The 23,733-nt window shown below is 44.5% G+C and overlaps 1 protein-coding gene and 1 non-coding gene across 2 annotated transcripts in view; both read left to right on the top strand.

Annotated features, from left to right (window-relative positions):
- DNAH14 (dynein axonemal heavy chain 14) overlaps positions 1–21,278 on the top strand; it is a 121,132-nt gene extending 99,854 nt beyond the window's left edge. Inside the window, exons 59-86 of the mRNA XM_075267083.1 lie at positions 65–190; positions 929–1,023; positions 1,129–1,288; positions 2,730–2,861; positions 3,007–3,102; positions 3,958–4,098; positions 4,236–4,451; positions 4,686–4,916; positions 5,000–5,121; positions 5,424–5,668; positions 5,938–6,287; positions 7,155–7,229; positions 8,307–8,505; positions 8,745–9,011; positions 9,477–9,577; positions 10,697–10,853; positions 11,361–11,571; positions 13,305–13,407; positions 13,528–13,755; positions 13,884–14,081; positions 15,286–15,485; positions 15,596–15,777; positions 16,665–16,861; positions 16,949–17,061; positions 19,003–19,151; positions 20,191–20,336; positions 20,423–20,569; positions 20,971–21,278. Coding sequence (XP_075123184.1) covers positions 65–190; positions 929–1,023; positions 1,129–1,288; positions 2,730–2,861; positions 3,007–3,102; positions 3,958–4,098; positions 4,236–4,451; positions 4,686–4,916; positions 5,000–5,121; positions 5,424–5,668; positions 5,938–6,287; positions 7,155–7,229; positions 8,307–8,505; positions 8,745–9,011; positions 9,477–9,577; positions 10,697–10,853; positions 11,361–11,571; positions 13,305–13,407; positions 13,528–13,755; positions 13,884–14,081; positions 15,286–15,485; positions 15,596–15,777; positions 16,665–16,861; positions 16,949–17,061; positions 19,003–19,151; positions 20,191–20,336; positions 20,423–20,569; positions 20,971–21,180 — 4,797 coding nt within the window. The 3' untranslated portion in view covers positions 21,181–21,278. The remainder of the gene's footprint in view (positions 1–64; positions 191–928; positions 1,024–1,128; positions 1,289–2,729; positions 2,862–3,006; positions 3,103–3,957; positions 4,099–4,235; positions 4,452–4,685; positions 4,917–4,999; positions 5,122–5,423; positions 5,669–5,937; positions 6,288–7,154; positions 7,230–8,306; positions 8,506–8,744; positions 9,012–9,476; positions 9,578–10,696; positions 10,854–11,360; positions 11,572–13,304; positions 13,408–13,527; positions 13,756–13,883; positions 14,082–15,285; positions 15,486–15,595; positions 15,778–16,664; positions 16,862–16,948; positions 17,062–19,002; positions 19,152–20,190; positions 20,337–20,422; positions 20,570–20,970) is intronic.
- On the top strand, positions 15,062–15,133 carry TRNAA-UGC (transfer RNA alanine (anticodon UGC)). Its single transcript has one exon. It is a non-coding gene; the product is annotated as a tRNA-Ala (tRNA).
- Positions 21,279–23,733: the final 2,455 nt, after the last annotated feature.

Genomic DNA, 23,733 nt, shown 5'->3' with positions numbered 1-23,733 from the left:
GGAACAGGTTCTCACAGACCTACAAAGTTATAATAAATGGCTTGTTTTCTGCCTCTTATTATAGGAGATAGAAGAACTAATGGTAAAACTGCAGAAAGACTCTGTGGTGGTGGAGCAGGTCCGAGCCATTGTACAGCAAGAGGAGGAGGTGATGGCGCAAGAGACCAGGATTGTAGAGGAATATGCTGAGGTGACTAGTTTTATATTTAATATGGTAAAATTCACCTCAAAGTATAGAAAGTATACTAGACAAGGCTTCAAAGAATGAGAATGTATCTCCAGGACTGAATATGGAGACCGAATACAATACTAATCCTGAGTTACATCCTGTATTATACTCCAGAGCTGTGCTCACTGTTCTGCTGGTACAGTCACTGTGTATTATTATTTATTATGCTTACTTATATAGCGCCATCATATTCCGCAGCGCTTTACAGATATCGTCAGTCACTGTCCCATATAGGGAGTATGTCTTTGGTGTGTGGGAGGAAACCAGAGTACCCGGAGGAAACCCACACAAACACATATAAACTCCTTGCAGCTGTTGCCCTTGGCAGGATGCGAACCGAGGACTCCAGCGCTGCAGTGCTAACCTTTTGAGCCACCGTGCTGCTACTGTGTACATACATTACATTACTTATCCTGTACTGATCCTGAGTTACATCCTGTATTATACTCCAGAGCTGCGCTCACTATTCTGCTGGTACAGTCACTGTGTACATACATTACATTACTTATCCTGTACTGATCCTGAGTTACATCCTGTATTATACTCCAGAGCTGCGCTCACTATTATGCTGGTACAGTCACTGTGTACATACATTACATTACTTATTCTGTACTGATACTGAGTTACATCCTGTATTATACTCCAGAGCTGCGCTCATTATTCTGCTAGTGAATTTTTGTTTTGTATGTTTACCTGCAGCAAGCCCAGCAGGAGCTAAGTGATGTTCTGCCTGCATTGGAGGATGCTGTGTCCGCCCTCGATTCTCTGGATAAAGCTGACATCTCTGAAGTAAAGTAAGAATAACAAACTTGAGAACAAGAACCGGTGTCAATCATCATTGTTTGCTCAATGATGCACATTTATACTATGTGCGTTGTGAATTTGTTTTTATTTTGCAGAGTATACACTCACCCGCCATTCCTGGTACTGACCGTGATGAATGCAGTGTGTGTGCTGCTGCAACAGAAGCCTGACTGGCCCACAGCCAAACTGCTCCTTGGAGACTCAGGATTCCTTAGAAAACTAGTCAATTTAGATAAGGACAGTATTCCAGAGAAGGTATCAGCAAAGAATATAACTACAGTACTATATTACTACCCCTATGTACATGAATATAACTACTATAATACTACTCCTATGTACAAGAATATAACTACTATAATACTACTCCTATGTACAAGAATATAACTACTATAATACTACCTCCTATGTACAAGAATATAACTACAATAATACTTCCCCTATGTACAAGAATATAACTACTATAATACTGCTCCTATGTACAAGAATATAACTACAATAATACTTCCCCTATGTACAAGAATATAACTACTATAATACTGCTCCTATGTACAAGAATATAACTACTATAATACTGCTCCTATGTACAAGAATATAACTACTATAATACTGCTCCTATGTACAAGAATATAACTACTATAATACTGCTCCTATGTACAAGAATATAACTACTATAATACTACTCCTATGTACAAGAATATTACTACTATAATACTGCCCCCTATGTACAAGAATATAACTACTATAATACTACTCCCATGTACAAGAATATAACTACTATAATACTGCTCCTATGTACAAGAATATAACTACTATAATACTACTCCTATGTACAAGAATATTACTACTATAATACTGCTCCTATGTACAAGAATATAACTACTATAATACTGCTCCTATGTAGAAGAATATAACTACTATACTACTGCTCCTATGTACAAGAATATAACTACTATACTACTGCTCCTATGTACAAGAATATAACTACTATAATACTGCTCCTATGTACAAGAATATAACTACAATAATACTTCCCCTATGTACAAGAATATAACTACTATAATACTGCTCCTATGTACAAGAATATAACTACTATAATACTGCTCCTATGTACTAGAATATAACTACTATAATACTGCTCCTATGTACAAGAATATAACTACTATAATACTACTCCTATGTACAAGAATATAACTACTATAATACTGCCCCTATGTACAAGAATATAACTACTATAATACTACTCCTATGTACAAGAATATAACTACTATAATACTGCTCCTATGTACAAGAATATAACTACTATAATACTACTCCTATGTACAAGAATATAACTACTATAATACTACTCCTATGTACAAGAATATAACTACTATAATACTGCCTCCTATGGTTAGAAAACATTAGGCTGTTTATATCAATACTGTTGGTAAAATTGTTTTTTTCTCTTAGGGCTCATTCACATCTGCGCCCGTACTCCATTCTGCAGGTTTCCGTTTCCTGTCCGGTTTTTTTTTAAAAAAAAAAACAAACAGTTTTGCCACATAAAACGATCACTGGCGCTCACGGCCAGACTCGGCATGACAGGTTTCATGCAGAAGACAGAAACCTGAAAACGGACTGCCGAACGCTAGTGTGAACCCAGCATTAGATGTATTATTACAGCGATATATAACTCTATAAATACTTGTTTTTATAGGTCTTTCAGAATTTAAAGAAATATTCCAGCATTCCAGATTTTAACCCACAGAAGGTGGGGGCTGTGTCTACCGCATGCCGTTCTCTGTGTCAGTGGGTCCTGGCTCTTGAGCACTATCATGAGGTTCAGAAGGTCAGTATTCCGGATTACATATCTAGTGGGTGCCCTCTGTATGCTGTTGCCTTGTGATCCCATAAGTTATCTATGGGGGGATTACAATATAGATGTGGATACTTCTGTCATTGACACCTGTATGACTCTCTTCTGCTTTGTGTAGATGGTGGTACCAAAACAAGAGCGTGTGGCAGACGCCCAAGACGCCCTAAAGCTGGCTCAAGAGAGACTGAAGCAGAAACAGCGTAGCCTGTCTATGGTAATAAAGATTATATATATTATAGCTGTAACCTGTGGAGCTCTAATAAAACCCAATGTCTAGTATACTTCTATTCATTATTGTTATGGGCAGCCGGTTTTGGACTCTGCCACTGAACTGGTTTGACTTAGGACCACTCCCTAGGGTGTTGTCTCCTCCCCGGTATTCACCCTTTAACCCCTATAAAGGAACCTGGATTTTGATGTCAGAGACTACAAGGTCGCTACCTCTTGGGGTGGTCCCAGTATAGGTGGTAGCTGGCTTAAGGCCATAAAGATGCCAGTGCAAAGGAACAGAGGGTCAGGCAAAAGCGAGGTCAAGTATGGGCTGGAGGACTGTGGCAAGTGTGCCAGGTGATAAAAGGGCCAAACGGTCAGGACAGGCAGCTGAAGTTCACAGGTCAGGGACAGGCAGCTGGGGGTCACAGGTCAGGGGCAGGCAGAGGTCGTACACCGGAGTCAGAAGACAGGTCACGGTCAGTAAACGGAGAATCAGACAGAACGTAGTGTCAGAATACCTTCACAGGTACTAGCATGCCAGGTTCTTATTATTGCAAAGGTGACAGGAAGATTATCCCGGGGACACAGACGGCTGGATAGAGCAGAACCGACTGCTGGAATTACTATTAACGTAGACCCACCAGCAGGATATTGTGAAAGGCCCTTTACTGTACATTAATATTGTGGAAACTATATATCTGTGCTGTAATACAATCGCTCAAAGTTACCGGCCCACTGTCTGAGGCTGCACTACTGAGAGATTCTGAGGACATGCTACCTAAAATCTATGGATGAAATGACCAGCGCCAGTTACACTTTCTATGTCCACATTATAAGATGTTTTTATGATATTTAGGTTGAAGAGCATCAACGCCGACTCCAAAACCAATACAATGACAGCGTCGCTGAGAAAGATCACTTGGCGTTCCGCAAACAGCTGACCACTAAACGCCTGGCAAGGGCCTCCGTGCTGATTACAGCTCTGGATGAGGAGAAGGTGCAGTATATAAGTGTATATTACATAGCCAATGGGGCCCTATACCTCTCCAGGGGCCCCATAGCTACTACCTTGAAGGTCTCTATGGTACGTATACTCTTGATTTATTATTTCGAATTCTATATGATATGTCACAGGTACGATGGAAAGAGTCAGTAGAGGGGCTGGAGAAGCGGCTGAAAGGAATCATCGGTGACGTCCTGGTTTCTGCTGCGTTCATTGTGTATTGCGGGGTGTTCACGTCTGAATATCGGGCACAACTAATGGGGCAGTGGTTGGAGTGCTGTGAAAAATATCACATCCCAATGTCAGAAGATTACTCATTTATCCACGCTATGGTTGCGGAAAGCGAGGTATTGTTCTAAGTTGGGTGGGGGGCCCTGTTATTGGGGCTCAGGTGCTTCAAGCTTTATGTGTAACTCATAAGAAAAAGTATACTCTCGCTTTCCATGCCAGCTATCTGGGTGAGCTGCTCCCTCTCCTCTCTCGCAGCATTCAGTCTCAGAATTGCTCCACTTATACTAAAATTAGAGAGAAACCTCAGTATAAATAGGAAAATATATAGACTTATTTTATTACTTCTCCAGGTGAGACGCTGGCACAGTGAAGGGTTACCCCCTGATCCCTACTCCATAGAGAACGCCATATTAGTGAAGAATGGGCAGCGCTGGCCCCTCCTGATTGATCCTCACGGTCAGGCATATAAGTGGATCTACCAGATGGAAGGTGGTAAATTACGGCAGGTCCAAGCCTCCGACCCTGGTTACATGAAAACCCTGGAAACCGCCATACGCCTTGGAGAGCCCATCCTCATACAGGTAATACAGGTACCCCCACTGGGATAATAGTGGCTGCTGCAGATTGTCTGAATGTTTATGTCACTGTTGCATTACTTTTATAGGATGTTCTTGAAGATATGGATCCCAGTCTGAAGCCTGTCCTTAGTAGAGAAATTCATCGGCGGGCAGGACAAGACATCATACGTTTAGGAGATGCTGAAATTGAGTATAACAAGAATTTTAGGTAAGAATTATTCAGCTCAGTCATATTGGGGCAAATTTATTAAGACACCAGTCTTAATAAAGTCCTCGACTAATGTAGGGAATAAGGGATTTAGGAATGGTCTCCAGAGAGGACAACTCTGTGCCAAAATGGAAATCAGTGTCATGTAGGAACAGACATAGATTTCCATTATAACTCATGTCAGACAACTGTCAGTGGTTATGGCACATGTTTGCCACAAGAAAGGGGCCTCTCACCAAATATGCCCCGTATTATCATCCATCAGCACCTAAGTATCCACATGTAACCCTCTCTACTTTCAGGCTGTATATGTCCACCCAGAACCCAAATCCACATTTCCTACCAGCGGTTTGCATCTCGGTCACGCTGATAAACTTCACTGTGACGTTTAAAGGGATACAAGACCAACTCCTGAGCAGCGTCGTCACCCACGAACAGCCACATCTAGAGGCAAAAAGATCCCAAATACTGGAGAGTATAATGGCAGATCTGAGTATGCTGCGAGGTCTGGAGGAGCAGTCACTCACTTTACTGCAAAAAACTGAAGGTGATTTTTTTTTTTTAAAGGGGTTGTCCTTTTTATACAATTTCTGTCTGTGATCAGCTGTAATCTGTGGGGGAATCTGTTCAGTTTGCCTGCAGTGCCTCGACAGGTCACATTAAGTATTACAGGGCTTTAACTGAAATCAAAAAACCACCCATGTAATCCATGGATAGGTTGAGTCCTCCAAAATTGGAGGTGCTAAGTGTGTGTGGGGGTGCAGTTTATTAACCTGACCTGATGTCATAAGATAATTTGTAACCATTAATATTTAGGGCATTTACTTGATGATGAAGATCTCATCAACACCCTGCAAAAATCCAAAATCACAGCCAAAGATGTCTCCAAAAGAATGAAAGATTCTGAGAAGACAGAGGCAAGCCTTGAAGCGGCTCGTGGCATCTACCTCCCTGTGGCGCAACGAGGAGCCATTCTGTATTTTGTAGTGGCCGACCTCATTCACCTGAACTACATGTATCAGTTCTCACTACAATGGTTCCATCAAGTCTTTGTGCAAGTTATGAAATTGTCAGTATCTTCCCAATCTCAGATCCCTTTGACTTCTTCTCCTGGAATAATCCGGCCTCTCAGCAGACAGAAAAAGAGAGATAAGGAGGAGCAGGAGGTGAGCGGCCGGAGAGAGGATATCCAGAGAAAAGAGAGAGACGAGGAGCAGGAGAGCGGCCGGCGGGAAGACATCCAGAGACAAGAGAAAAACAAGGAACAGGAAAGCGACCAGAGAGAAAATATCCAGAGAAAAGAGAGAGACGGGGAGCAGGAGAGAGGCCAGAGAGAAGATATCCAGAGAAAAGAGAGAGACGGGGAGCAGGAGAGAGGCCAGAGAGAAGATATCCAGAGAAAAGAGAGAGACGAGGAGCAGGAGAGAGGCCAGAGAAAGGATATCCAGAGAAAAGAGAGAGACGAGGAGCAGGAGAGAAGCCAGAGAGAAGATATCCAGAGAAAAGAGAGAGACGAGGAGCAGGAGAGAGGCCAGAGAAAGGATATCCAGAGAAAAGAGAGAGATGAGGAGCAGGAGAGAAGCCAGAGAGAAGATATCCAGAGAAAAGAGAGAGACAAGGAGCAGGAGAGTTGGCGACAAGAAGATATCCAGAGAAAAGAGAGAGACGAGGAGCAGGAGAGAGGCCAGAGAAAGGATATCCAGAGAAAAGAGAGAGACGAGGAGCAGGAGAGAGGCCAGAGAAAGGATATCCAGAGAAAAGAGAGAGACGAGGAGCAGGAGAGAAGCCAGAGAGAAGATATCCAGAGAAAAGAGAGAGACGAGGAGCAGGAGAGAAGCCAGAGAGAAGATATCCAGAGAAAAGAGAGAGACAAGGAGCAGGAGAGTTGGCGACAAGAAGATATCCAGAGAAAAGAGAGAGACGAGGAGCAGGAGAGCGGCCAGAGAGAAGATATCCAGAGAAAAGAGAGAGACAAGGAGCAGGAGAGTGGGCGACAAGAAGATATCCAGAGAAAAGAGAGAGACGAGGAGCAGGAGAGAGACCAGAGAGAAGATATCCAGACACACCTGTATGATATCTGTAACAATTTAACCAGAAATGTATACAAGGTAATAAGGATGTATATAAATATACTGGTTCTACTGTTCCTGAACTATATACATCATCCGCATAGTGATATTGTTATTCACTTACCTACTGCCTGCAGTCACTGAGCGCTATATAGCACTACAGCACAATGCTGTAACCCGCTCCTATCTGCCTCTTCACAGCATGTCCCTCTACTATGTAGCCAGCAGGAAGCATTGTGAGCCTGAGAAGAGAGAGACAGGAGCCGAAGTTCTAAAAATATAAAAAATATATATATTCAGAAAACAATACATATTTATAAAACAAAACCTCTTTTCAACCAATACATTTTCTTAAAGTGTACGTCCAGTTATAACAACTTCCATAAATAAATAGTGCAGGTGAATATAAAACTTTGTAATGTGGATATTAAATAAATCTGTTTTCTCCTGCAGTTTCCAGGCAGCTACTCTCTCCATATTAGTCTAAGAAGAGAGGAGGCAGCTAGAAATGGCCCTCAAATTATTGCAACTGCTAGGTTGTAAATAAGAGGCTGCTAGTGCACAGAATGAGGAAATGAATCAATTAAGTGTCCCACAGGAGAATCCTACTCAGCCCCTCCCCGCTCCATAGAGTTATATGTGTAAGGTGAATATGAATATAATATAAGCCAGCAGTCAGTATAAAGATAAGGAGCAGGAGAACAGCTTAATAAGGGGAGAAGGAGGGGCAACATGGTGGCTCAGTGATTAGCACAGCAGCCTTGCAACTCTGGAGTCCTGGGTTCGAATCTTGCCAGGAACAACATCTGCAAGGAGTTTGTATGTTCAACCCATGTTTGCGTGGATTTCCTCCCATACTACAAAGACATACTGATAGGAAAAAAAAGTACATTGTGATCCCTATATGGGGCTCACCATCTACATTAAAAAATAATAAATAAAAATAAGGGGAGAAGGAAACCTGATTTCTTCAATAAGATATATTACAATCTTTCTTATATTCACCTGTAAGTAAAGCTGTTTATAACTGGAGGGATGATTTAATGTCTAAAAAGTATCTAGTATGAAGAAGTTCTAGTGCTCTCTCCAGTGATAACATTTTGTGTTTCTGGTCAGATTGTCTCCACGGCTCTCCTCACAGAGCACAGGCTTTGCTTCTCTTTCATGCTGACCATAAATATAATGAAAAACAGCAGTAACCAGGAGGAATCGGCGATCCTGGGATTTCTACCAGAATCAGAATGGGAATTCTTCCTGCACTCGCTGCTGCTGAGCAATGTAATGAAGAAGAGAATCGTCGCAGGAGATGATGGTAACTGCGCAGGCCCAACATGTGAATGTTCTCTAAGTAGATCCACAATGTGACAGCTTACCTGAGTGATAACACGTCTGTGGGGTCACTGCATGTCACCCGTCATGGACACATTAGTGATGACATAGTAGCTTACGAGACTGAAATCAAGTTGTGATGTCACGTCTGCTTCCGTGATGCAAACACATTTATAAAGGAACATTATGTGTATACAGATGACCATCCACGTCTACCTATACTGTATAACTACCCCTACTCATATTATAATGAGAATTGTTTTGTTTCGCCAGGTGCCAAGGATGAGGTGCCTGGCGGTGGGATTCCTGAGGGGCTGTCAGATACCATGTGGCGGCAGTGCCAATACATGAGCCAATACATGGAGCCGTTCTCAACTCTATGTGATTCCTTGTCTACTAACAAAGAGCAGTGGAGAGAATTCAGAGACGTCAGGGACCTGTATGGTTATCTCAGCAAAGCGTACAGGAGCCCCGACCTGCTGTCAGAGGAAGGTGAGGTGGTTAGATTTTTCCAGATAGATATGAGATAGATATTAGATAGATAAGGAGATACTGTAGATGACATAGATAGATAGAGTGCTCCCTTGACGTTTGCGGGTCCGACCTTCACGGAAGGGCTATACCACGGGTTTTAATATTAATGGAAGGATACTCCATGGGTTTTCCCGCGGCCGCTCATCAATATCATCACAAAAGTTTTGTGTATCTTCTTCTATGCTGAGTACCCATATCATTTCATATACTGTACTGTACGTAGACTATTTTAGATATGAACAGTATTGCAGGACATCCTCTAACATGAGATTAAACACAGCATCTCCACTTCGCGGAAATTTGACTTTCGCGGGCGGCCTTGGAATGTATTCCCTGTGAAAGTCAAGGGACCACTGTTACAGTAGATACGAGATAGATTCCACCTGACTACTCCATGTATTATTCCATATTCCACAGAAGCAGATCACCAGATACATCCAGGACATGTTACTGGCCCAGACATCTCGCAACCTGCTGCTTCATTTCACTGGGAGACGCTCACTTCATTCCAGAAACTTCTATTGGTAAAAGTATTACATTATTTATTGCTCTCCATGATCTTCTCTGACCATTAATTCCTGCAGACAGAGATCATTATTGTATGGTTAGTGTGGTCCTCTATACACTGTCTACCTAGAAGTATTTGGACACCCATGCAAATGAAGATATCTGCGCTCGTGATGTAAGTAACGCGTTCCGTCGTTAAATAGGAAACCATATTGGCATTAGTCACATGCAAGATGCCACGATGTGCAGAGTTGTCCGATTTTGAGAAAGGGGGTAATTGTGGGGTACCATAGAAATGGTCAATCCTTAAGGGACACAGCAAGCAAACTGAATTACCCAAAATCGACATTGGCCTATGTGATTAGGAAGTGGAAGGTGAACAGTGATTGTCAGAATGTGCCCTGAGTTGGCAGACCCCCGAAATTGGTAGAGACCGACGGGTGCTGGCCAGAGAAGCTGCACCCCACCGATGGCTCACATACACCAGGAGTGTCACCAGGCATCCAGGAGTATTGTGTCCATCAATACCATCCGTAAGGAAGCGTCTGCTGGGTCTACCAACTATTGTGTATGAAGAAACGTTGTTTTTCTATTCTACCACAGGGGCCAAATACTTATTGGTAGACCGGGTATATGCAGGCCAAGTGGTAACATGAAGAAAACCAGTAAGACCAGTCAGATGTCCTGGACTGATCTTTTCTTATATGAACCATTTCAAGTATTTGCAACATTTTGTAACAGCATCTCCGTAGATTTCGGTGTCGCTATGATTACAGACTACGAGCAAATTTTGTGCATCCTGTTACTTTCCACTGTTACTGGTTTGGGTGCGGCTTTGTAACTCTGCCCCACTTACTACAATGTATCTGAGCTGCAGGACCAGGCACTACCTGTACAGGGTTGATGGTGTTTCCAAAATAAAGCAGCTTTGTTTTTGTCATTCTCTGCCACCCCTTTAATTCTCTGACTGCGAGTGACCGGCACCATCTTTAACTGCCGGAAATGTGCTGGTAATATTTGGCCATATAATGGAGTATTATTTATGTTCAGAGCTGTTGTATCTGCTTATTATAGGGCTAAAGCAGGAGACATGTTTATAGGTAAAAATTAGTGATGCCATTCCTTTACTTCTTCAGATAAAAGTCTTGCGTCCTGAATGTTTGATCAGCGGCATCCGAAAGTTTATATCTGAGAAGATGGGTGCAGAATACATTCATAGTCGGCCAATGAACCTGAAACAGGCGCTGGATGAGTCCGGTCCCTCCTCACCCCTCATCTTTATCCTCTCTTCGGGTAAGCCACAACTGCTTTGTCCATTTTCCGTGGTCCAGGTTGCCAGATTTGGCTATTTTATTCTGAGCTAGTTTTGTGGCCCACTATATCGGGCCTTGGCCTAAATGGCACCGACCTGTTTTGCAGCTCTGTGCAAGTATTTGGGGGCATTCAGATGGAGTAACGTGGCGCTGATTCTATCACGATAATTCGCAGCAGAATCAGCGCTGATAAAAACACTCTCATTGACTTCAATAGGCTCTGTTTTCCGTGCGGAACACATTGAAATCAATGGGAGGCTTTTTATCAGCGCTGATTCTGTTGCGAGTTATCGTGGCAGAATCAGCGCCACTTTACTCCGTGTGAATGCCCCCTTTATTGTGTGCTTGCCCCATCCTTTCTTCTCCAACTATCCAGTTTCCTTCACACTGCATCTGTCCATATTCTGTCATGATTTTGGCCCACTGGGCCTCTCTCTAGTGTCCTGCAGGGACTTCCACGCCCTCATATTCTATGTGTTACACATAGGTAGTGACCCCACCAGTCAGCTGGAGCGCCTAGCACTGGAGACCCATGGTAGCGCCTTACATCTAGACATGATCTCCCTGGGTCGTGGTCAGGGGGTGAAGGCAGAAGAGCTGATTACTAAAGCCAGAAGACTGAAAGGACATTGGGTCTTCCTACAGAACTGCCATCTTGCCGCCTCCTTCATGCCCAGGCTGAGAGAAATTGTAGACGGGTAAGACCAGGCGCTGCTGGTAACGTTGCACCAGATATACAGTTAGGGCCAGAAATATTTGGACAGTGACACAAGTTTTGTTATTTTAGCTGTTTACTAAAACATGTTCAGAAATACAATTATATATATAATATGGGCTGAAAGTGCACACTCCCAGCTGCAATATGAGAGTTTCCACATCCAAATCGGAGAAAGGGTTTAGGAATCATAGCTCTGTAATGCATAGCCTCCTCTTTTTCAAGGGACCAAAAGTAATTGGACAATGGACTCTAAGGGCTGCAATTAACTCTGAAGGCGTCTCCCTCGTAAACCTGTAATCAATGAAGTAGTTAAAAGGTCTGGGGTTGATTCCAGGTGTGTGGTTTTGCATTTGGAAGCTGTTGCTGTGACCAGACAACATGTGGTCAAAGGAACTCTCAATTGAGGTGAAGCAGAACATCCTGAGGCTGAAAAAAAAGAAAAAATCCATCAGAGAGATAGCAGACATGCTTGGAGTAGCAAAATCAACAGTCGGGTACATTCTAAGAAAAAAGGAATTGACTGGTGAGCTTGGGAACTCAAAAAGGCCTGGGCGTCCACGGATGACAACAGTGGTGGATGATCGCCGCATACTTTCTTTGGTCAAGAAGAACCCGTTCACAACATCAACTGAAGTCCAGAACACTCTCAGTGAAGTAGGTGTATCTGTCTCTAAGTCAACAGTAAAGAGAAGACTCCATGAAAGTAAATACAAAGGGTTCACATCTAGATGCAAACCATTCATCAATTCCAAAAATAGACAGGCCAGAGTTACATTTGCTGAAAAACACCTCAAGAAGCCAGCTCAGTTCTGGAAAAGTATTCTATGGACAGATGAGACAAAGATCAACCTGTACCAGAATGATGGGAAGAAAAAAGTTTGGAGAAGAAAGGGAACGGCACATGATCCAAGGCACACCACATCCTCTGTAAAACATGGTGGAGGCAACGTGATGGCATGGGCATGCATGGCTTTCAATGGCACTGGGTCACTTGTGTTTATTGATGACATAACAGCAGACAAGAGTAGCTGGATGAATTCTGAAGTGTACCGGGATATACTTTCAGCCCAGATTCAGCCAAATGCTGCCAAGTTGATCGGACGGCGCTTCATAGTACAGATGGACAATGACCCCAAGCATACAGCCAAAGCTACCCAGGAGTTCATGAGTGCAAAAAAGTGGAACATTCTGCAATGGCCAAGTCAATCTCCAGATCTTAACCCAATTGAGCATGCATTTCACTTGCTCAAATCCAGACTTAAGGCGGAAAGACCCACAAACAAGCAAGACCTGAAGGCTGCGGCTGTAAAGACCTGGCAAAGCATTAAGAAGGAGGAAACCCAGCGTTTGGTGATGTCCATGGGTTCCAGACTTAAGGCAGTGATTGCCTCCAAAGGATTCGCAACAAAATATTGAAAATAAAAATATTTTGTTTGGGTTATGTTTATTTGTCCAATTACTTTTGAGCTCCTAAAATGTGGAGTGTTTGTAAAGAAATGTGTACAATTCCTACATTTTCTATCAGATATTTTTGTTCAACCCTTCAAATTAAACGTTACAATCTGCACTTGAATTCTGTTGTAGAGGTTTCATTTCAAAACCAATGTGGTGGCATGCAGAGCCCAACTCGCGAAAATTGTGTCACTGTCCAAATATTTCTGGCCCTAACTGTAAGTAACCGTGTACTATTTCTGTACCTCCTGGTTATTTCAGATTCGAGCAGCAGGCCGGAGCCATGGATCCCCAGTTCAGGCTGTGGTTTAGCTCCAAGTCTGAGGAATCGTTTCCAGTTTCTATTCTGCAGAAGGGTTTCAAGGTGAGAATCTGATCATGGAGATGGATCCTGAAGAAAACCAATTGCTCGATCTGTCGGGCCCCTTTGGTATTGTCTCCAAGTGTGCTAGTTTTCTATAGCTGTTTCTGTCTTTTCTGGTAGATGGCAGTGGAGCCCCCTATGGGACTGAAAGGGCAATTACTTCAGACGTTTGACAGCAGTGGCAGCGGGCTGATCACAGAGAAGATCTTCGAGAAGGAAGATGGCCGACCGGCCTGGAAGAGGCTTCTGTTCAGTCTATGCCTGTTCAATGCTGTGATAAATGAGAGAAGGAAGTATGGCGCTCTGGGGTGGAACATTCCCTACGATTTCACCCTCTCCGACTTGGAGGTGCGTCTGGTTACAGCTGATGATCCTTACATGTTAGATCTGATATGGTTTACTCCTTGCTGTATTAAAACCTGCAAATTACTATCTGTACTCGCCTATATAATGTATATGTGGCCTTGTGTGTCCAGGTCTCGGTGCAGATGTTGGAGATGCTTACAGATAACCACAGAGAGATCCCATGGCCGGCTCTCCGTTACCTAACAGGCGAGGTGGTGTACGGAGGCCGAGTGACCGACTTCTGGGACCGCCGCTGTCTGCTAAGTATCTTGGACAGTTTCTACACCCCCGCTGTGCTGCAGGAGGATTACTCCTTCTCTGCCGATAAGGTGAGCCGCACGTCAGAGGATTTCTTAAATTCACATTCTTTCATATGTTGTGATGGTATTGAGGGTGTGCAGTGTGGGTGCGGCCACTTACCTCTTTAGGGTATGTTCACACAAAGTTTTTTGCAGGTGGATTTTGAGACGGAATCCACCTCAAGATCTGCCTGCAAAAATGTTTCCCATTCGTTTCAATGGGAATCACTCACATTTTTTTTTTTCAGCTAGCTATCCCTATCTTCACGCGGTTGAGTCATGCACAGTGTCACGACTCAAGACACACTCCTGATTAGGCCCATTCATCTGTCCCTAATCAGGAGCGGGATGCTGCGACGGGATGCTGATGGCATGCCATTGTGGCTAGCCACACGAAAAAGCCACCCGGCAGAATAGGTTTCTGCCGTGTGAACTTACCCTAAGAGCAACTCCATGCTCATTTGCATATTGACCAAAACAGTGATATTTTGGCAATGCACAGGGGGGGAAAGACCATAGGTTAGGATCACCTGACTCATCTCTATCGATGGGGCTGTGCTGATCAGGGGTTTCGGACACCATTAACCATATACTAGGTATACAGCTGATAGCAGCTCTGCGCCTATTTAAGTGAATGGGGAGGATATGAACCACCACCATTATAATGTATGGAGCTCCATATACTGTATACAGGCTCCTGTCCGTACACTGTAGTGGTGGCTCCCATTCACTTGAATAGGAGCAGGGCTGTTTCCGGCAGTGCACCTGGTATGCGGGGTCAAGGGTCAGTCTCCTTCAGACCCTGGATAGCTCATTAAAAAAAATTACAGCTCATTACCAACTTGCAAAAATAGAAAAAAAACAAAACAAACTCTGAATTCAAATATAAAGTTTTGCAGGTAGCTGAAGGGTTAACTCTTCTCACATGTGTCCAGCAGGTGGTGCTGTCTGCAGTGTTATCCTCCATAGAGCATAGATCCCTTCCAGTCTGATCCCAGCACACACCAGTAGGGGATGTAGCTCAGTGGTAGAGCGCATGCTTTGCATGTATGAGGCCCCGGGTTCAATCCCCGGCATCTCCACTTCTTTTCATTTTTGATGCAAACATTTTTTTTTATTTTTTTTTTTCTGAAAACCCAAGATAATGGAGGTAACCTCAGTTATAAGGTCCGAAATTGAGGAACACACTTGGAAATTTCAGTTGATAAAGTGACAACTTGTGCTTGTGTTTTAGGTGTATCATCTTTTGTCAGAAGAGGCCACAATACAGGACTGCACAGACTACGTCAATTCGCTCCCTGACAATGACAACCCAGAAATCTTCGGCATGCACCCCAATGCTGAGAGAGCGTACCTGACATCCCAGGCGCACGCCTTCCTGGATACCATCGTGAACATGCAGTCTAGAATAAGCGCCGGTCATGCCACAAGCAGGTTGGTGGTCACAATGGAGGCGGACACGTTTTGCACCATAACTAAATTATCCTAAAAAGAACCCCAAAAATACAATCATCCTGATGACCATAATGTGCAATGCTCTGCAGAGGTGAATACAGTGAGGACCAGATGGTCCAGGAGGTGATCACCAACATCCTCACCAAACTGCCAGTGACTGTGGAAGGGAAGACGTCTCCGGAGGGCGCAGCTGGCGAGTCACATGACCAGCGTACGCTCTCTAACCTACTGACAGATCCTGCCTGGGAAACACTTGTGAAAACAACTAAAGGTACGCAGTGTGTGCTAGACTGGTATCCATGTGCCTAGTGTCACTGCCAGAGAACAAACTGGCTGGGTTCATTACCAATTTTACAAAAAATTTAGGGCCAGGCCGGACCTGAGATATTTGGGGTTCACCACACCCAAGAATCATTATTTCAACTTCCAAATTGTGTGGAGAAAACGAATCTCGCAAGGTTTGCCCATCACAAATTGTAGCTCAGGTCTATTGCAATGAACGGAGATTAAGGTGCACTACCACACACAACCTGTGGACAAGTGTGGTGCTGTTTTGGAGAAATCAGCTGTTTTCAGATCCTCCACATCCCTTTTAGAGTGACTTGACCTATCCATTTAATAAGATGTCCTAAAGTATACGTTTCCATTAACACGGTAGCAGGTTACCTGTATGTGATCTAGTCAGTGACCGCATGTCTTAAAGTTATGATGGAGATAATACATGCTGGGGGTGAGGTGCTTTTGTCAGGTAGATTTTATTTTATTTTTTGACAATCTACTTACATTTTCTCATCATGTAGCAATACTGACACCTAGTGGAATATCACAGAACTGACCTGAGTATTTCAATAGCTGATATTCCAATATTGGTTACAGCTCATCCTACAAGGCTACACACAACTTATTCCCTGTCGTCCCACCAGCAGCACAATACGGGGCCAGCCATGTGTAAATAATTTGGCTAATTAAAAATTCCACCCGTCCTACCAGCACACAGGGGAAAATACCCCGTATTGTGCTGCTGTTGGGACTAAGGGAAAACAGATTATCTACATAATCATCCAATATACAACATGGCTGCTGTAGTTTTATAGAAGCACCCTGACACACGGGCCTATTACCATGCAGCAGAATACATCATCTGGTTTTTGTTTGCAGGTTATGACTCCCTGCTGAATTCTGCATTGCTGACCGTCCTGCACCAGGAGATCGGCCGGTTCAATCACCTGCTGTCTGTTGTCCACAACTCCCTCCGTGCTGTGCAGCAGGCTATCAGGGGAGAGTTTATCCTGAATAAGGGGTTAGAGGACGTATACAACGCTCTGGCCGGCCTGAAGGTGCCCGCACTGTGGCAGGTGAGAGGCTGATCTGTTGTCCAGCACAGGACATTGGCTATGTGTAAGGGTGATCCAGTTAAATAATTCCTGCCTCATGTATTTCAGCAATGCTCGTATGAATCCTGTAAACTGCTGGGTTCATGGGTTGACGACCTTGTTCAACGGCTGGAATTTTTTGCATCCTGGTCCAGACGAGTCATCACATGTGCAAAGGAGAGGTGAGAGGATGGTGCCGAACAGTAAATGTTCCATCATGAAAGGTTGAAAACTTGATTCTCCCAGTAATACCTGCTGGATGTGAGGACTGTGTGTCCAGGATACTGCTGCCCTTACTAGATCTCGTACCATAAGGCATCTCCTTGTGCTGACCGACACTGATGCTGAGGAGAGCGTATGCTCTCTCCCCCTTCAGAGTCTTCTATAGCTCTTTTGCTTCCACCCTAGCTACGACTTGTGTTATTTGACCTTAAGGGTAAGTTCACACGGGGTTTTTCGGTCAGGATGTTGAGGCCATATATCCGCCTCAATATCTTGACCAAAAAGACAGCTCCCATTGATTTCAATGGGAGTCGGTCAGTTTATTCCAGGAGCCGTTTCTCCCAGCTCTCAAAAAAAACCAAAGTGACACTCATTCTTCAGGCCGTTTCGCCTCGCGATTCAGCCTGAAGACACTCCCTCCTCCCAACGAGGCCTATTCATTGGGCCTAATCCGGAGCTTCAAAAAAAAAATAAACAAAAAAAACATTTCCTAATTCCTGAAGCAGATTTTTTTTCCTCTTCAAAATCCTTGCCAAAAACCTCTGTGCGTTCTGCGGAACTTCCCTCCTATGTTGCTGCTTGGAATTCTGATCTTCCTGTAAGTCTGTCATCTGCGGATTGGGACAGATCCTTCCTGCTTTCTCATAAGATGGCCCTACCGTGCAGCGCTCAGGAGAGAAATTTTAAAATTCTGTCCCGGTGGTATAGGTGTCCGGTGCTTCTTCATAGGATTTTTCCTGCCGTTTCAGATTTATGTTGGCGCTGTGGTTCCGCTAGGGGTACTATGCTACATATTTGGTGGGATTGTGATGTTCTGCGGCCTTTCTGGGACGCGGTGTTTTCATTGTATTCCACGGTCAGTGGGCGTTCAGTGACTGTTTCTCCTCAGCTGGCGCTTCTGTCAGTCATCCCTGGCAAGCTGTCGGCGATTAAGGAGGACCTCCTGAGACATTTTCTCACGGCCGCCAGGGCTGTTATTCCTAGACACTGGCGCAGCCCCACTCCACCCTCCCTGCTTGAGTTCCTCCAGGAGTTCCTTCTTATACAGTAGATGGAGACCTTGGTGGCGGAGGATTCTCCCGCTTATCCCAAGTTTGAGCTTCGATGGCGTCCTTGGATTATGTTCCAGGAATCCTCTGCTTTTTCTACTGCCTTTGCTTGAGTGTAACATGGCCGTCTGTTTTCTTCCCTTTTTTTCTTTCTTGCTTTCCCTTTCCTCCGCTTTCCGTTATGGTTCTGTTTGTGGTCTCTCCGTCTGTTTGTTTGCTTTTTGTCCCTTTCTTATTCCCTTTTCTTCTCCTCGTTGAGCGATTTCATTTTTTTTTTGTTTATGTAGGGGGGGTCTTTTTTGGCCTCCCAGTCTACTGATTTATATGCTTTTTCATTGATGCTCGACTTATCTTCTTTTTACTTGTGTTGTATTTTTATTGAAAAATCCTTAATAAAACCCGTTTAAGCATAAAAAAAACTCTGTGCGTTGACTCCGTTCACACGGAGGAAAATGGCGCTGAAAAAGAAAAAAAATTGATTTCAATGTGTAGCGCGCGTAAGACGGTACCCCTTGAAGTCAATGGGATTCCGTTTTACAGCGCTCACTCTGACTCGTTTACTAGAGCTGAGCGAGTACTGTTCGGATCAGCCGATCCGAACATCACGCACGCATTGAAATGAATGGAAGCACCTGGTGCTTCCGGTTTGACGGCAGCCGGCCGCTTAACCCCCCGCGTGCCGGCTGCGTGCATTGATTTCCATGCGTGCGTGCTGTTCGGATCGGCTGATCCGAACAGTACTCGCTCAACACTAATGTTTACGTGTCTGAATGAGCGGCGCGTTACTCTATGGGAACGGAGCCTAAAGGGGTCTTCTTTCTCAGCTTACCTTTTAACCACAATTTCCTTCAGGTTCGGGGACCAGCTGGGTGTCCAGAAGAAGACAAATAGGTCTGGAATATCTAAAACTTCCCACACAGCTGAAAACCTTGATGGGACTATGACACCGCTCACAGAAGAACCGAGCAGCTTTTGGCTCCCAGCATTTTTCTTTCCACAAGGTGATAAAGAGAAAAATCTTTAAAAAAAAATAATGCTGCATGTCTGTAATGGGGGGGGCGTTAATCTAAAGAGGTTTTTTCCCCCCACTTATTCCCTAACATATGGATTAAGTGTCAAGTCTTTAAGGATCCAACCAATGTGACCCCCAGTGATTACAATAAGGCCGGGGGCCCATGGGCCGGAAACACCGCAATTTGGCCACTGCGGGAAAAATCGCAGCGTTGTACAGCACTTGCACAGTGGATGGGAGTCATACGAATCCCATGCCCACTTTGCGGAAAAAAATAAATAAATCACAGGATGTCAATTATATCTACGGAAACATCGGCGGTTTTCCCATAGATATAATTGTAACAGTCTGCGGAGGAAAACTCCATGAACTTTCTTTTCAAAGTGCTGCGGTAAGAACTGCAATGCGTTTATGCAACTGCTGTTCCCGATGCGATTTCTGCCCGTGGGCCCTTAGCCTAAAGAAGATACCAAAGTCCTCAGTGTGAAAGCAGCAGTAGTTTGCACGCACAACCACCGCTTCGGTCGCAACTGTGGAATTAATGGAGCACCAAACGTGGCTGCAAGTCCATACTACTGAAGTAAACTGAGCAGTAGTGGTACATGCGCACTGCAGCTCTATTCACACAGGGGACTCCGGGACCTTCTTTCTCATGGTCCATGGAGGTCCTAGCACTTAGATCTCCAGCGATCAAACACAAGATTGAAGATAAATGAAGTTTATGGAAAAATATAAGTTCCAACTACAGAAATATAGGATTAAATCAGCACAAAATTCCACACTAAGTAGACAAACTGGACGGTACAACACAATGGTCTTACAATGACGGTCCGATGTCATGTCTATCTAGTCTAGTAGTATATAAATGGCAAAAGTGCAGGTAAGACTTATAAGTTAAAAAGTGACACTAGCTGATGTGGCTGCTGTTCTAGTGTGCGCTTTGTTGCCTCGTATTTTATTTATAGTTGCTCTGCTGTCATGGTCTATAATTTGAATGTGTCTATATATTTCTACTATGTCTCCACAAGGCTTCCTGACTGCGGTGTTACAGAACCATGCACGGATGAGAAGTGTCTCTGTAGACTCCCTCACCTTCATACACCTAGTTCAGCCTACGACGAGTATCATGAGGGGCACAGACAGAAGCCTCGGCGTCCGTGACGTGGTGTTTCAGGTGAGTACACTGGTGCAGATCTAGTTACTAACAGTCTTCTGTACATTCATACATTCTGCCTCATACAATCCTCATATACATACTAGGAAGCTTCTTCACCTCAAGAAGGGGTTCTGGTTTTTGGACTCTACCTAGACAGTGCCCAGTGGAACCCGGATACGCAGGTCTTGGAGGAATGTGAACAGCGGGAGAGATTTTATCCACTGCCTCAAATCCACTTCATTCCACATGTGGTAGGTGGTCTTACTCTGTGAAACAAAACCAAAGGGTTAAAAGTGAAGTGACAATGATGCAGTCGTGGGTACAAGGCAGGGCACCTTGATATGACCCAGTCTCAGCTTTTTGAGAAATTCAGTGGCCTGCATCACCCAACCTGCAAAACCAATGCGGAAAGTGAACAGGAATTTGGGGGCGAATTTGAGTTTGGTCTCCACTTTCTGCGATGGCTTTCCCATGCTGATTTAGGCTCAGTGGAGCGCCACTGAATCTGCAGCAAGACTGAGCAGGATGTCCGCCTGTAAATTACTTTATAATATGTATCCGCATCATGTGAAATTTTGGAATGAAAATAATTGATGCGAAAATTCCTTTAAAGCTGCAGCTGTCACTTAGAGAATATCTTTCCCCTCTCCAGGTGGACACCGGCTTTGTACACACAGATGGAGGAGACAATCCAGTCTACATGTATGACTGCCCTCTGTACAGGACACCGCAACGTGCTGGAACATTATCCTCCACCGGACACTCCACTAACTTCATAACAGCTGTGATGTTACCAAGTCTGGTCCACCCGAATCACTGGATCCGAAGAGGCGCAGCCCTGCTCTGCCAAATACCAGATTAAAATGGAGATGTCCAGGAAGGACAGATACGCTTTATTATACCTAGTGCAGGGCTTGTTCGGTGTCATAGCCAGATCCATCAGGCCCTGTACCGAGCATAACGTACGATCAGTCCTCACTGGAGACTTCCTCCAGAGTGAAATGTTCTCAGGATTATTTCCTTCACTGGATTACCTGCTATAGTAATATACAGGGTGGCCATAATATAACCTCAGGTGTTTGGAGTCGTGTGCAGGCTGACCCAATGGACAGAATTGCCTGAAAATTTGTATGTGTGCTAATCAAGGCATGGGGAAACTGATGGCATGGAAAAAAAACAAAACCCTAAAAATCATCACCAACTGCTTCCTCGTGACAATGACACCCACATGACATTTGCATTAATGTTTCTGGCCAGAGTATAAGTGGATACCAATTGGCCATGGAATATCCTGTGGAGCGACGAAGCGCATTTTTACCTCAATGGAACGGTCAACACACAGAACTGTCGCATATGGGCCACCGAAAACCCGCATGCGCTCGAGGGGGTTCCGCTGCATTCGCCCAAGGTGACTGTTTGGTGTGGGTTCACCTCATCGTTCATGATCAGACCGTTCTTTTTCGAAGATTTGGGCCCAACTGTGGTTGCCACCTGTTCCGTCAGCAGCGAGGTACCGGACAATGCTGGAAACAGTGGTCCTTCCCCAACTCCAACATCGGCAGTGTCTGCAGACGATCCCCTTCATGCAGGATGGAGCCCCTCCTCACATCGCAAATCCTGTGAAGAACGCTCTTCGTGCACATTTTCCCGATGACAGGATTTTGAGCCGCTCATTCCCTACAGTGTGGCCACAGCGCTCTCCGGCTCTAACTCCTTGTGATTTCTGGCTGTGGGGACACTTATCGGGGGAATGTCGAAACCCTCCCTGACCTCAAAGACCGCATCACGTTGGAAGTGTGCAGCATCTCACCAGAGATGTTACACGCAAGCGTCGAGCACGTTCTGCATAGGATGATCATGCTCACCATGCATGATGGCGGCCACATTGAACAGTCATGCTAGTCGGTGGTCCAAATGGGACATCCCCAAGTATCGACAGATGGGTTTTGCGCTGCGCGCTCACTGTACAGAGCCGCATTATTCCCTGGTGGGGAGTTTTCGTATTAATTTTTTTTTTTTTTTATGCCATCCGTTTCCCCATGCCTTGATTAGAACACACATAAATTTTCAGGCAATTCCGTCCATTGGGTCAGCCTGTACACGACTCCAAACACCTGAGGTTATATTATGGCCGCCCTGTATATTGAAGCATCAAAAGGGTCCATTTGCTTTATTAGGAACAGCAGTAAAACGTCCTCGTAGAGAACATCACAATTAGTGACAAAACCCTGTAACAAAGCATAAAGTAGATTGTACACACTGGTGGAATAGACCTTTGCATTGTACATATTGTGGCACATTCATCAAAACTGGAGGAGACCCCCCTTGGCCACTATTTACTTTGTAAAATGCCTTAATGAAACCTTAAAGGGATTCTACCATTAAAACTTTTTTTTTTTTTGTGGATAAGACGTCGGAATAGCCTTTAGAAAGGCTATTCGTCTCAAATTTAGACGTGGTCTCCGCAGCGCCGTTCCTTAGAAATACAGTTTTTTACCGGTATGCAAATGAGTTCTCTCGCAGCGATGGGGGCGTCCAGATAAGTGTCTCCAGCAACACCTCCTATGTCTTCTTCCGGCGCAGGCTCGTAACTTCTAGTGCTCGGGCCTAGAGCAGAGGGCACAGGCCACGGGAAAACGGCCGCTAACAATACTGTGCAAGCGGCCAATTTCCCGTGGCCTGTGCCCAGAAGTTACGAGCCTGCGCCAGAAGAAAACACTGAAGATGACGTTGCGGACGAAGAAGGAGGCGTTGTTGGAGACACTTCTGTGGCAGCAGTGGGGATGCCCCCATCGCTGTTTGAGCGCTTTGGCCCGTCCCCATCGCTGTGAGAGAACTCATTTTCATACTTGTAAAAACCGGTATTTCTAAGGAACGGCGCAGCGGAGAACACGTCTAAAGGTAAGAGATGAATAGCCTTTCTAAAGCCTACTCCGACGTCTTATCTACACACACACACACAAAAAAAAAAAAGGTTTTAATGGTAGAATCCCTTTAACAGTCGCCATATACTCGACTCGCCTTCATCTGAGAGTATGTGATGTACAAACAAGTGATCAAAAATAAAAACAGTAGAGGAAGAATCTGCACATCTGCCCCTTTAAGGACTGCAAGATTTTTGGAGCTTTCCGCCTCTCTCTATTATGTACTCCTACTATCGTGGAACTACAACTCCCAGCCGACCCCCTGCTGTACTCAGAGAGGCACGTATATTAATATCTTACAACATTTATGTTGCACGTGACATCTTTATGTCGTCTTTGCGAATATCCTGAAAGGGGGCACGGCCTGGGCAGAACCACCAGTCCCATCAGATTTATGATCATCCTCCTCCAGCATCGCAGGGATCAAGACTGGCATCTAAAATGCTCATCTTGACAAATCCCCATTCCCAAATATATTGTGTCTCCCTTTG

The sequence above is a fragment of the Leptodactylus fuscus genome, chromosome 3 (genome assembly GCF_031893055.1).
Source record: "Leptodactylus fuscus isolate aLepFus1 chromosome 3, aLepFus1.hap2, whole genome shotgun sequence".
Taxonomy (NCBI): Eukaryota; Metazoa; Chordata; class Amphibia; order Anura; family Leptodactylidae; genus Leptodactylus; species Leptodactylus fuscus.
This window is presented reverse-complemented; position numbering and strand designations above follow the sequence as displayed.